The sequence below is a fragment of the Salmo salar genome, chromosome ssa01 (assembly GCF_905237065.1).
Source record: "Salmo salar chromosome ssa01, Ssal_v3.1, whole genome shotgun sequence".
NCBI lineage: Eukaryota > Metazoa > Chordata > Actinopteri > Salmoniformes > Salmonidae > Salmo > Salmo salar.
Genome location: NC_059442.1, coordinates 130,261,832 through 130,276,224, shown reverse-complemented (window position 1 = coordinate 130,276,224; position 14,393 = coordinate 130,261,832). Strand labels below are relative to the sequence as shown.

At 41.7% G+C, this 14,393-nt stretch overlaps 1 protein-coding gene across 2 annotated transcripts; it reads left to right on the top strand.

The window, feature by feature from the left end:
• Window positions 1–899: 899 nt before the first annotated feature.
• On the top strand, window positions 900–14,350 carry LOC106562702 (voltage-dependent anion-selective channel protein 2). Of its 2 annotated transcripts, XM_014127689.2 has the most exons (9): window positions 900–1,117; window positions 4,159–4,230; window positions 4,631–4,680; window positions 4,997–4,999; window positions 5,536–5,741; window positions 9,616–9,837; window positions 12,095–12,245; window positions 12,394–12,451; window positions 12,604–14,350. In XM_014127689.2, the coding sequence occupies exons 1-9, from the start codon at window positions 1,030–1,032 to the stop codon at window positions 12,693–12,695; spliced, it is 942 nt and encodes a 313-aa protein (XP_013983164.1). In that variant the 5' UTR covers window positions 900–1,029; the 3' UTR covers window positions 12,696–14,350. The 2 variants fall into 2 exon arrangements, with proteins under 2 accessions (XP_013983164.1, XP_013983171.1); XM_014127696.2 differs by lacking the exon at window positions 4,997–4,999 and having other exon boundaries at window positions 901–1,117.
• Window positions 14,351–14,393: the final 43 nt, after the last annotated feature.

Sequence of the window (14,393 nt, the reverse complement as noted above, 5' to 3'; positions counted from 1 at the left end):
CCAATTGTGCGCCACCCTATGGGACTCCAAATCACCGCCGGATGTGATACAGCCTGGATGCGAACCAGGTACTATAGTGACGCCTCTTGCGTTGAGATTCAGTGCCTTAGACCGCTGCGCCACTCGGGAGCTTTACACAAATTATAGGCAGCCTTCGACACTGACACGTCATTGGGCCCTATATTAGGTAAGCCTACTACATCCCCCATGTATATAGCCTACAACAACAGTAGTGACGACTTCGTAGCTTTCTTATCCTATTATTTGTCACTAAACAATGCTATTTTCGTCCAAATATAACCTAATGGAGTCAGCCTGCGCGCTAGTGGGCGCTATGGATCTCCAGTGGATGCGGTTTCCACTAGTTTACCATGGCCACAAAGTCAAAGATGGCTTTATCACAGATACACCATTGTTCTATAAATGTGAAGCATCCGCTTAGCGTTTCCACTCACTAACAAATATGGTAGTGAGAGGAAGCCCACTGGCCGGCAGAGGGAGAAGACGGAACGAGATGGACTTTGGCCGACATTCTGCACATTTTCTTATCGATTAAACATTTGATCTCAATTCAGTTTTCTGTCCCCAAAACTATAATATGTTATGAACAGAGTGGACTAGGTTTTGTAGACTTTAGCCTTTGCAAAAGTTTTTTTTTTTTTAAATCTCGTTGTTTAGGAGCGCAAACGCGAATTGAGTTATTGCACATGCGTACTTCACAGAAGAGGCGTTCCTTAACGAAATATGCAGTGGGATGCGGCTGACCAAATTAATTGTAGGCTGCAAAAAGTCTGAAGATTGCAAAAGAGCCAGTGTCCCTCCCAAGCCCCCAGCCCTTTGAGATGCAATTTGACTATGAATAAATTGAATTGACTGAATATATTGCTTTATTGGCAAATGCTGGAATGAATTTGACAAATGATGTAGCTAAAACATTCTGCTGCAGTCATTCATGCCCTCGCCCCGGTGAATTGCGCATGCTCATTGCGTCTCCTTCACTGTGCCCTATCTTTGCCAAGCAGATTCTTCATGCTAGTTGGTGGGAGAGAGCTAAAGTACGCTACCTTTGACAGGGTGAAGGAAGAACAGTGCTCAGACGCTTCACAACATAACATCGGTATGAACAATCTAGCTACTGTTGATATAGCTAATATAAACACAACGGTTTATTTGTTATAATGCTGTTTATTGCATGGAATAATCATGGGAAATGCATGTCACTAACTAGCGCGTTTGTCCAAGGTTAGCCACTGCACCAACTAGCTAGCCCGCTACAAGGGACTATTCCAATGTCCATCTGTTGAGTAATGTGGTTAGCTAGCAAGCTAATTAGCTAGTTCTGAGCACTGGCTAGTGCCCTACCAAATGTTACATAATGTTGTTTGCCAATGTCGTGCCGTCTAATCCCAAATATAATTTTGTGTTGAAACTCAATATATAAATTATTGCATTACAATGACTTAACATACGAATTACTTAGATGTTGGCTAGTTAGCTAATTTACTGATGAAGTCAAGCCACCCCAACGCAGATGTAGCTAGTTACCTAGCCTAGCCAGCATTCCAACTAGGACAATTTGGCTAGCCTTGCTAAAGACCACTCTCCAAGTGTCCCATCTGTCCGTTGTCCGAAATGGACGGTGCACAATACATGTTAAGCCCGATATTAGGGCACAAAGATATTACTTTGTGCCCTATGGCCCTCACCTTCAAGATACTAGCTTTCAGCTAAAGCTAGCTAACGTTAGCTATCATTGACTGCTCAATTTGAAAGATAATCCACTGTTCCTAGGCCGTCATTGTAAATAAGAATTTGTTCTCAACTGACTTGACTTGTTAAATAAAGGTAAAATAAAAAATCAGGAGTGGATTAACCAGAGTCTCATTGTTAGGTAGTTGGCAGGATAAACAATTTTATAGCGTTGAACATTAGCTAACTAACTAGAATAGCAAATTATATATTTTTCAATATTATCAATACATTTACTTATTATTACTAACCTGATTATTTTAATGAATAGAATGCTTTGCGACATTTAAAGGTATCTCAAAATACACATGAATAGAAATGTCTCTGTAAAATCAACTAGGTATCGACATAATATTATAATTAATAATGTGGAAATTTAGCAAGTTTAGGTGACTAAACTGCTTGGAGTAACATTGGATTGTAAACTGTCATGGTCAAAACTAGAGATTAAACGTTGTGAAAATTTCATATCACGATTATAGTGACAAATTATCGCGGTATTGTTCAAATGTGCTGGAAATGTTCAAAAAGTAGTGATACACACACACACACACTGAAATCAATTCACCAAGTTTTATATTGAAAACCAACAAATAAAATTAGCAGAACTATGCACTTTATGTGCATAAACATTAAAATAATAACATTAACATTAAAGATGGCGCCATGAGAGGTAAGTTTCCCTTGTGCAGGTTTAAATGAACACAACCTTAAGTAAGCAAATCAAATAAACAACAAATAAAATTTGCAGTACTATGCACTTTGTGTGCATAAACATTTAAAATAGTAACATTAAAGATGGCTGCACGCCCACTCTGTAAACAAGGGAATAGCAAATGTATTATTATTAGTGTTACATTATAATAATAATTATTACAGTCTAAATTCTGTGTTGCATTTGAGTATATGCAATGACCCCATGCACAATTTACATAAATACAAATGAGTCTTAAGAAGACAGTGATAGTAATTGCAATGAGCCCAACAATTGACATAAATACAGGAGTCTTGTATAGGAGTCTATAGTGTTTCTCCTGTTGGAACACTTTTACAACCTGACGGATTTTAAATGAAGAAAATGTTGGTTGGGTGACAAAACTACATAACGTGTTGTGTGCAATGGGCTTATAGTCTGCAGACACACGTCGCATACAGCAGCAGAACAACGTGTCGTGTTTTTACAAAAGTAGGTAACACTGAAAGCTTCCGTTTACATGATTGACAAGCTATTAGCAAGTTAGACAGACAAAGCATTACATTTCCCCCCATTCCGAAGTCCCCACATCATGCATTGAGCTAAACGTTAACTTACCTTTCATTCGCTATAAAGTGGTGGTTGCGAAGATGACTCAAGAGATTTGAAGTGTTGCCCCCTTTCGCAGCGTTTTTTTTGTTGTCGTTGCATGTTCTGCAGACAGGGTGACCATCTTCGATTAAGTTTCCTTCAGCACTCTTGTAAAACTCAAAATACGACCACACTTCAGATTTGGACATTAGAAGGCTGCAAAATCACCCGACCGCTGTCACTGCCTTCCGCCATGTTTCCACACAAAATAAAACCCATGCTGCGCCTGCGTCAGACTGTTGCTAACTTTGGTTGAGGCTGGACAGTATTTACCGTGCGTTTTAATGATAATAATAATTAGAAACAGTAATAATAACCGTTGGGAATTTTACCGTGGTTTATCGTGAAACCGGTAACCGTTACATCCCTAGTCAAAACGTGTTGATACAGCAGTAACCAAAGATGGGGAGAAGTCTGTCCATTATAAAGCGCTGCTCTGCCTTGTGTTAGGTTATAATTTTTCCAGAGTAAATAACTCATGGACACTAGAGAAGATCAACCAAGTTTAATTATTCTCAAAGGGTCGTTACAGCTGTAATTCAGACAAAGACATGTTCCCACCATCACAAGTATATATACTCCACTTTAGACACCCCTCCTTCTCTCCAATCCTTACATCTTATGGTTCCACAGGAAGAGGGTAATGTTGTACTGTTTTATCTTTTGTTTTATGTGTGATGTACGTACCTTAATGTGTTTGGAACCCAGGAAGAGTAGCTGCTGGGATCCTTAATAAACACACATGCACTTGTTTTCTCAGTTTGGTTTTGTGATGCCTGCAAATATTGTTACTATATGTGTCTATACCCAGTCCTGTCAAGCCATAACAAGGGCCTAGGTTTGCAAATACTGCAGCCTGTTCTGCAAGCTCCTGTTTTCCCCAGTCAAGAAAATACATACCACCTCTGACTTTTCCAAATCAGTCCTGAGAGAATCATGTCAGCTGTTTGCAATATTCTAGAAAATCACACTCCACTGACTAACCACCTATGTGAACTGAGTCAAATATTGCAGTGGGACACAGGCCTACATGTGTTGAATGTCCTGTCTTCTCTCTTCTCCAGGTGCAATGGCTGTTCCTCCTTCATATTCAGACCTGGGCAAGGCTGCCAAGGACATATTCAGCAAGGGCTATGGTGAGTTAATAGTAAAAATGTTTGCACACCTGAACAGTAATGCTAAGGAGGAGAAGCCAAAATTCCACACAAAACAAATGACTGTCAGGGGAGTTGGCTAAAGCAGTGAAGAACAGATCAAGTTACTGTTTATAGCCTGGTCTTGCCAGAATTTGAAGCGCAGAAGTCAACTGGGAATCAGTCAATGTGATGTAACACATTTTTAAATTGCACTTGGCTGGCGAGGTTATGGTTTGTTAGAAAGCAAAGCAAACTATGTGTAATTCAATGCATCATAAACCAATTGCCATTCATACTTTCTCAGAAGTCTTCGAGTATATTGCGGCCATGTGTGTTTAATAACTCTACGAGTCTGCTCAGATGTAACATTAACTCATCAACCTCTTGTTTAACCATCCAGGCTTCGGCATTGTGAAGCTGGACCTGAAGACCAAGTCTCAGAGCGGAGTGGTGAGTCTTCTGTTACTGTCCTTTTCCCCTTTACTTTCCCCTCTTTCCTCTGTCCCACCTGCTCTGCCTCAGCTTCTCTCTCTCTCTAATCCTGTCTATGGTTCTGTAATAACACAACCATTCTAACTGTCTGTAATTCTGAGCTCTAAGGTTCACAGGTTGCGAGGGGGTCTATCATTCAGGATAGAGAGTAATGAAAGGCCTGGTGTAAGACTGTGTGTGTGTGTGTGGGGGGGGGACTGTGCTGTCTGTCTCCCTATCTGCCATCCTAACCCCTGCTCTGTCCCGCTGCCTCCTGGATTGCTCTCTACTGTAGATGGTAAGACTCTCCCACAGTGTACTGATGTCTGTACTATATGTATATACAGCATGATCCGTGATATGTGCCGGGAGATGCAGACTGTCTGATCTCACTTTTAAAAGTATGTCCAGCTGATGGTAATGTCGGTCTGTTTGCATCTTCATCACTGTCCAGTGAATATTATAATTATTTTTGTCTCCATTCAAATGATCTATCCTTCCTCTCTCCCAGGGATCCAGTCATCCACCATCCTTACCTTGCATCCCTCATTTTCTTGACCTTTATTTTCCTCGCGCACTTTTCTTTTCACCTGTAACGTTTTCTGTGTTTCTCCTCACATAATGCATGATTCTTTCAGGATGTCTTCTGCAGGCAGCACAAAACTGCCCGTTTCAACGATCTGCTCTTCTAGATGTGTCTCTTTCTCCCGTTCTCTCACTCATTACTCATTCCCTCAGTCCTTTTAAACTCTGTGACCCCAACTCTCTCTCCCCTCACACCGTCGCTTGTCTCACACATTCTCCCACTCTTTTTTTTCTCTCTCACCCTCTCAGGAGTTCAACACATCAGGTTCCAGTAACACAGACACGGGGAAGGCAGCAGGTAACCTGGAGACCAAGTACAAGATGAAGGAGCTGGGCCTGAGCTTCAACCAGAAGTGGAACACCGACAACACCCTGGCCACAGAGGTCACTGTGGAGGACCAGCTGGCTCAGGGACTCAAGGTGGCCTTGGACACATCCTTCGTACCAAACACAGGGTGAGAGAAAGAGACGTCAATCTGATATGTATGGACAAAACATTAAGAACACCTGCTCTTTCCATGCCGTAGACTGACCAGGTGAATCGGCTATGATCTCTTATTGATGTCACTTGTTAAATCCACTTCAATCAGTGTGAATTAAGGGGAAGAGACAGGGTAAAGAAGGATTTTTAAGCCTTGAGACAATCGACACATGGATTGTGTATGTGTGCAAGACAAAAGATTGAGGTGCCTTTGAACAAGGTATGGTAGTAGGTGCCAGGCGCACCGGTTTGAGTGTGTCAAGAACTGCAACGCTGCTGGGTTTTTCACACTCAACAGTTTCCTGTGTGTATCAAGAATGGTCCACCACACAAAGGACATCCAGCTAACTTGATATAACCGTGGGAAGCGTTGGATTCAACATGGGCCAGCATCCGTGTGGAACACGTTCGACACCTTGTAGAATCCATGCCCTGAATTGAGGCTGTTCTGAGGGTAAAAGGGGATGTGCAACTCAATATTAGGAAGGTGTTCCTAATGTTTGGTATACTCAATGTATATATGCCATTTATAGGGGTTAACGTTTTTGGTCCGCAATAAAAACATCTCCGGGGAGGGAATAACATTGCCTAATAAAGTAGAATGACTATTCGATGAAATAAATTCCCAAATAAAATTATTCTCAAATATTTAATGTTCTCTGTTATGCTGTGTGTAATGAACTGACATGCATGATTGGTGCTGACACTGATGTTCAGATGAAGGGCATGAAATAGTCTATAGTGCGCTCAACTCAAACAGCGGTGTGTAGCCTACTGTAGCTGCTGGTAAAGTCAGTCAAAGCCTATATTTTATCGCACAGGATGATATCGCTCAGCACTTTCCAGTGCTACTATTTTTGCCATGTAATGTTAAAGCTAAATTAAACAACCTCATAGTAGAATAGTTTACCTAGTCATCCTGTTGTGCATTCTATGTGAGATAAATATTCCTCTAATTTTTTGGGGCACTTAGCAAATTACAGGTCTGCCGAACTTGAACATTGTGAAAGTTCTGTGCAACTTCCAGCGCACGTTTACTGTGAACGCAGGATGTACCCGCTTTAAGTTAGTTTTAACAGTGGTCAAGTAGGCTACTGTGGCTATTTGATCATAATGGGAAAAAATGCATTGCATAACATTTTAACATGGAAATGGCTGTTCTATCATTCAGCCTACAGTAGCAGCCAATGTGTGGTGTTCAATGTAGGCCCACATTCCATGAGACTAATCCAATTGTCCTTCAGACAAGGAGGTGACTGAAAATGTTGTTGTGGTGTTTGATGCAAAAAAATACTTTACAAAATAAAATGCTACATTATTCCCATACCATTATAACTGAGAATCAGACAAATCATGCTATTGCTGTCTACAAATTATCTACAGTACCAGTCAAAAGTTGACACACCTACCCATTCCAGAGTTTTTCTTAATTTTTACTGTTTTCTACATTGATGAATAATAGTGAAGACATAAACACATATGGAATCATGTAGTAACCAAAAAAGTGTTAAAGAAATCCAAATATATTTGAGATTCTTCAAGGTAGCCACCCTTTGCCTTGACAGTTTTGCACACTCTTGGCACTCTCTCATTCTCTTTGATGTTGATTAACCTCTCTAGGGTATGTGGGACGAATCGTCCCACCTACTCAACAGCCAGTGGAATCCCGTGGCGCGTTATTCAAATACCTTAGAAATGCTATTACTTCAATTTCTCAAACATATTACTATTTTACACCATTTTAAAGACAAGACTCTCATTAATCTAACCACACTGTCCGATTTCAAAAAGGCTTTCAACGAAAGCAAAACATTAGATTATGTCAGCAGAGTACCCAGCCAGAAATAATCAGACACCCATTTTTCAAGCTAGCATATGTCACATAAACCCAAACCACAGCTAAATGCAGCACTAACCTTAGATCTTCATCAGATGACACTCCTAGGACATTATGTTATACAATACATGCATGTTTTGTTCAATCAAGTTCATATTTATATAAAAAACCTGCTTTTTACATTAGCATGTGACGTTCAGAACTAGCATACCCCCCGCAAACCTCCGGTGAATTTACTAAATTACTCACGATAAACGTTCACAAAAAACATAATTATTTTAAGAATTATAGATACAGAACTCCTCTATGCACTCGATATGTCCGATTTTAAAATAGCTTTTCGGTGAAAGCACATTTTACAATATTCTCAGTAGATAGCCCGGCATCACAGGGCTAGCTATTTAGACACCCACCAAGTTTAGCAATCACCAATATCAGATTTACTATTAGAAAAGTTTGATTACCTTTCCTGTTCTTCGTCAGAATGCACTCCCAGGACTTCTACTTCAATAACAAATGTTGGTTTGGTCCAAAATAATCCATCGTTATATCCAAATAGCGGCGTTTTGTTCGTGCGTTCTAGACACTATCCGAAATGGTAAAGAAGGATCGCGCGCATGGCGCATTTCGTGACAAAAGATTTCTAAATATTTAATTACCGTACTTCGAAGCATGTCAACCGCTGTTTAAAATCAATTTTTATGCCATTTTTCTCGTAAAAAAAGCGTATAATATTCCGACCGGGAATCTGTGTTTCGGTAAATAGAGGGAAAAACAGAAAGACGGGGGTGGCCAGTGCACGAGCCTAAGCCCTTTGTCCTCTGATAGACCACTTAGCAAAAGCGCTCGTGTGTTTCAGCCAGGGCTTTGAATTACGTCATTCAGCTTTTTCCCGGGCTCTGAGAGCCCATTGGAGCCGTAGGAAGTGTCACGTAACAGCAGAGATCCTTTGTAATGGATAGAGATGACAAAGAAGGGCAAGAAATGGTCAGACAGGGTACTTCCTGTACAGAATCTTCTCACGTTTTGGCCTGCCAAATGAGTTCTGTTATACTCACAGACACCATTCAAACAGTTTTAGAAACTTTGGAGTGTTTTCTATCCAAAGCTAATAATTATATGCATATTCTAGTTTCTGGGCAGGACTAATAATCAGATTAAATCGGGTACGTTTTTTATCCAGCCGTGAAAATACTGCCCCCTAGCCATAACAGGTTAAGGATGACAAAGTCGAGCTATTAGAGTGGCCATCACAAAGCCCTGACCTCAATCCTATAGAAAATTTGTGGGCAGAACTGAAAAAGCGTGTGCGAGCAAGGAGGCCTCCAAACCTGATTCAGTTACACCAGCTCTGTCGGGAGGAATGGGCCAAAACTCAATCAACTTATTTTGGGAAGCTTGTGAAAGGCTACCTGAAATGTTTGACCCAAGTTAAACCATTTAAAGGCAATGCTACCAAATACTAATTGAGTGTATGTAAACTTCTGACCCACTGGGAATGTGATGAAATAAATAAAATCTGAAATAAATCATTCTCTCTGCTATTATTCTGACATTTCACATTCTTAAAATAAAGTGGTGATCCTAACTGACCTAAGACAGGGAATTGTTACTAGGATTAAATGTCAGGAATTGTGAAAAACTGAGTTTAAATGTGTTTGGCTATGGTGTATGTAAACTTCCAACTTCAACTGTATATATTGAGACCTGGCCACGGACCTCCTGCAATACCCTACTTTGAAAACCCCTGCCCTAAGCAAGGGGACTGGAATTGGTCGAACTCACACTTTAATACATGTACAAAATTACCCTCTTCCCCTAAAAGCATGATGGTCATGACGTTTTTACATGAAAGGCGAGGTTAACTAAAATATGACTTGACTAAAAGATATGGAAGGATTTAGGATTTATTTATTGAAGATGCTATCACCTTTTTTAGAATATCAAGGATCAGATATGAAAGGATATTTGTTGGATGTCTAATTTGCTCTTTCTCTTCATCTGTCCTCAGAAAGAAGAGTGGCAAGCTGAAGACTGGCTACAAGCGTGACTTCCTTAATGTGGGCTGTGATGTTGACTTCGAGGGTCCCATCATCCACGCAGCAGCCGTGGTGGGCTATGACGGCTGGCTTGCCGGGTACCAGATGGCCTTCGATATGGCCAAGTCCAAACTGGCCCAGAACAACTTCGCCCTGGGATACAAGGCTGGAGACTTCCAGCTCCACACCAACGTGTGAGTATCTCAGTGCAGTGGGTCATGGCTAAAAACGCTGGTTTTGTTTTTGTGAATCATCGTAAATGTAGAAATGTGTTAGATGATGAAGTTTGGTAACTGTTGCCCTGTGTCTCTAATAGAAATTGAATCCATAGAATGGCTTAGAACCTCATGTTAAGTCAAAAGGACACAACGACAAGATTAAAGTTTAACGTTTACTCAACCGTATTAGCGCAATACATGGTTGCCATTGCACTCAGGCCAGGTTCATAAACGAGACTCCTGCGCAGGTGCACTAATAAGAGTGATAGCACCGTAATAACAGAAATATAGGGATACTTAAAACATGAACTTAAATCTCCCACTTTTCTTTAAAGACAAATAAAACATCAATAACATAATTAAATGTCCCAAGTATTATTTAAGTTCCCCATTACAAATGGGTTGTGTGACAGTTATTTGTATTACTAAAGCTGCCACTTTACATTACTGAGTGCCTTTAAAAGCACAAGAAGCACGGATGTCCCTTTTTAGTCAGTCAGCAAGCTGCTCCTTTGTGGCCGACCAGGAAAACAGCTTTGAGGTGTGGAATCAGTTGTAGCGAAGGTCTGTGAGCCACCCCAGATGAAGTCAACATGACAGGCAAGTACTCCATTCACATTGCAGTCTTGATCAAGCCAATAGAAGACTGCAGGATCCACTTGTGACATTTTTCCACCTGTATTCAGCATTGTTGCCTTGACTTTGTTGTACCAGTAGAGTGATGCATCTGCCAGGCCATACACACCTTTTTAGTTTCAATCATATTTTGTACTTCTTTCATATTTAGTTCACTGACATAGCTATCAAGCCATTTTGCACCACATACTGTGCATGCGCATGCTGTATCAATCACAGCAGATCTTAAGGATTCAACTATAAAGATCTCAGAAGCAGATCGGTTTGAAAACAGTAATGTTACACTGCTCTTTCTCTGTTAGTTTAACTTGTTCATTTTTATGAGGACAGTCTTTAACCCTATGGTAAGTGTTTTGACAAATAGCACATTTTGATCTCCTTCCATATGTCAAGTGGATTTGTGCCGGGAAATGGCGCCCTCGTCTGGTTGTCTTGAACGTGACTTTTTGGCGCCTTTTCTCTGCTGCTCAGTCACTCACTTTCATTCCATCTGTTATTCATTGACGCAGGTCAGCACACCGTGCAAGCAGTCCCTACCATTTTTTGTTGTTGTTTACTTTTATTTAACTAGGCAAGTGAACAAATTCTTATTTTCAATGACGGCCTAGGAACAGTTAACTGCCTTCAGGGGCAAAACGACAGATCGGGGATTCGATCTTCCAACCTTTTGGTTACTAGTCCAACGCTCTAACCACTTGGCTACCTACCATCCAGACAGGCAGTATCTAGCAACTTGAAAGCTAACACTGCATCCGGGAGAACCATCTTGCGCATCCTGTTCGAAATCAATGATGTAGTCCGTCATTGCAACCGAAATGTCCCTAGTAACACTGTCAAAGTTTGAATATGCCTCGTAGGCACGGTCTTTCTTTTTAAGAAATACAGAATCCAGTGCTCTGATCAAAGTTCCCATACCGTCATCCTTGTTCAAATCCTCAACGGATATTTCCAGTGCTGTATCGCTCGCTCTTCCTTCGAGCGATAATACCACCGCAAGTGCTTGCTTTTTCTTGTCCAGATTAGTAACGTTAACCCGTGTCCAGATTCCAAGTTAATTTCCCCAATTTTCATACGACCTCGTCGAAGCGAGGTGGCACATTGTAGTTCTTAACCATCCTCTGCGACCAATGTTGACTCCCAAATGACACAACGACATGGTTCCAGTTTAACAACGTTTACTCACCGTATTAGCACGATACATGGTTGCCACTGCACTCAGGCCAGGATCTTCAACAACGAGACTCCTGCGCAGGCGCACTAATAACGGAGTGAAAGCGCCGGAATAACAGAACTATAGGGATACTTGAAACATTAACGTAACACCTCTAACCCTGGCAATTTGACTGGTTAACTCATGGGTACACTTAAAATGTCTGCCAGTCCACCCACAATGCCTCCATTGACATGAATGGGGAAGCCCCGTTCTATGGATTCTTTCTCAGTAATAACGTTATGGAGCAGGGAGGTATTCATTCACTATAGGATTGTTTCTTACTGTATCTTGCCCTCTCTCTCCTTCAGGAACAATGGTGAGAGGTTGTCTAGGAGTATGATCTCGTGCTTGATTTTTGTCTACCTGTTCTCTCTCCTCTTTCAGTAACGATGGGACAGAGTTTGGAGGTTCTATCTACCAGAAGGTGGATGACAAGCTGGAGACGGCGGTCACTCTGGCCTGGACGGCCGGCAGCAACAATACACGCTTCGGCATCGCAGCCAAATACGCCCTGGACAAAGACGCTTCCTTGTCTGTGAGTAACACGCACAAACACTGTCGATCTGAGTCTCAACCCAGGCTCTTGCTGTAGCCCCACCCCTAGCAGGGATGCAGCTCTTTGCAATGAATTCAGATTTGTGCACCAGAACACGTTCGATGACTGCCTGTGTCTTCCTCTGCAGGCCAAAGTGAACAACGCCAGCCTGATTGGAGTCGGCTACACCCAGGCCCTCAGGCCAGGTGAGTCACAATAGATAAGATTGAGATCTAATGATTGATTGATTTGATTACAATTCATGATATCCTTGGAGTAAGGTCTCTGAGCACAGCTGTCATTTTAGGTCGAGCTATACTGCTTTTACATCTCCAGGATATTCCTCTCCTCTGTGCAGGTGTGAAGGTGACTCTGTCAGCCCTGATCGACGGGAAGAACTTCAACACCGGCGGTCACAAAGTGGGCCTAGGCTTCGAGCTGGAGGCATAGAGCGGCGGGAATAAGACCCAACAACCAAGAGAAGAGCCCAGAACCAATCACACCCCCCCCAATCCCAACCCCACACACCCTACTACCGCCCTTACCCAAATCCATCATCCTGTAGACACTCCATTCCCTCCTCTCTCTCACACACCACAGTCCCTTTACACTCACACACATTGAGTGTTTTGGCAGTAATAGTCAAACCTGTGGCCGCCATGTCCGTCGTGACTAAAGTAGCTAAAATACATGAATGAATACAGGGACCGAGAGAGGCATTCTGTAATGTCATGGCCGTTATAGTCTAGCCTTTTGGTTTAGTTAGTTAATTAGTTATCACTACTGGTCATCGAGTTTGAAATTGAGTGTTTCAGTCTGAGTGGATAAAGGCAGGCACTGGGGATGGATACCTCCCCTTTTAACTGACGTTGTACAGAAACACTGTGGCTAAGTTTTTTTTTAAATCTTCTGACTGGTTACTGAAGTGGCACTAATATTTCAGTAGGTGTTTGGCTGAGTAGTCCTCGGTAAACGTGTTGCTCGCGTAAGCTTACATACGTGTATATTCCCCTTCGTATTTCATTGTAAACATGTCTGAATGAATATCGGGTGTAGAGCAGAAGGCTTAGTAAGGATGGAGGCCGGATGCATTCGAAGCCCGGTGTTTTCTTGGTTTAAGAAGAATGCCGTCTGTTTCTTTTGAATTGGTTTGAGTATAAATAGTTTTGGTGTATTTTGGTTGTGCTGTGTTCAGTTGCGGACCATGGTGTCCGTTAAACCCAGTGTGATCGTAGGATGTTTGTGATTTTGGATGTGCACAACTTCAATTGTATGTTTTCATATCACGGGTGAAAACTGTTCGTTTTGGTCACAGGCCTGGTGGAAAGAGGCATTTTACAGCCAGTTCAGCCAATTTTCTTTCAATTCCTGACTTGACCGAACTGAGATTTTAATTGAGCCCAACCCTGAGAGGGAACCAACCATTTCACCACCGCTACAGTCTGCTGTTACTGTAACTACACTGAAGAGGGGAGTCTGCAGGAGAGGTTAAGGAAGATTCTACATTACGCATACAGCGCTACAAACGGAAGGACCTATTAGGAGTATTGTCGGCTGAATGCAGTTCTACATGTCCCAAAACTCAACATTTCTTCATCTCCTTGTCTTTGCTCTGAGGCCACTCTTCTTTAGAGGACAGCTGGTAGGTGAAAGCAATATGGTGGAATCTTCCTGTAGGTGAGAAAAGATGGCATTTCTACAGTGTTGCTTATATCGATCTAGTCTTATTAAGATCTGTGGTCACATGAAGAGGGATGTGGATGTTGTTGCTCATGCTGCTTTAGACCTACACCCCTTCCTGGCTGTCATTGGTGCCCTCGGTAGCCAAACGACACTCCCTGTATGTCCCACTCTCTGTACATAGTATACATATTCTCCCGAGTTTCAACACTCGTACGGTTAGACAACATTTGAAGGGAGGCTGTTGTGTAGGTTCGGTCCCTCCTTTACCAAGTCATAAACCACAAATCCATGTATCTTTGTTTTCTTTCCATTTTTGTCATAATTATAAATCTTTTTGAATTGGTGTGTTCGAGACACAGCACCTCGTTTTTTTCCCCCCAACCTCAAGTAATGGAATTCTAATTAAAAAAAACTTGTCTTGATGATGTCGTGTCTTCTGTTTCTCAACGTTATTTTGAGAATATT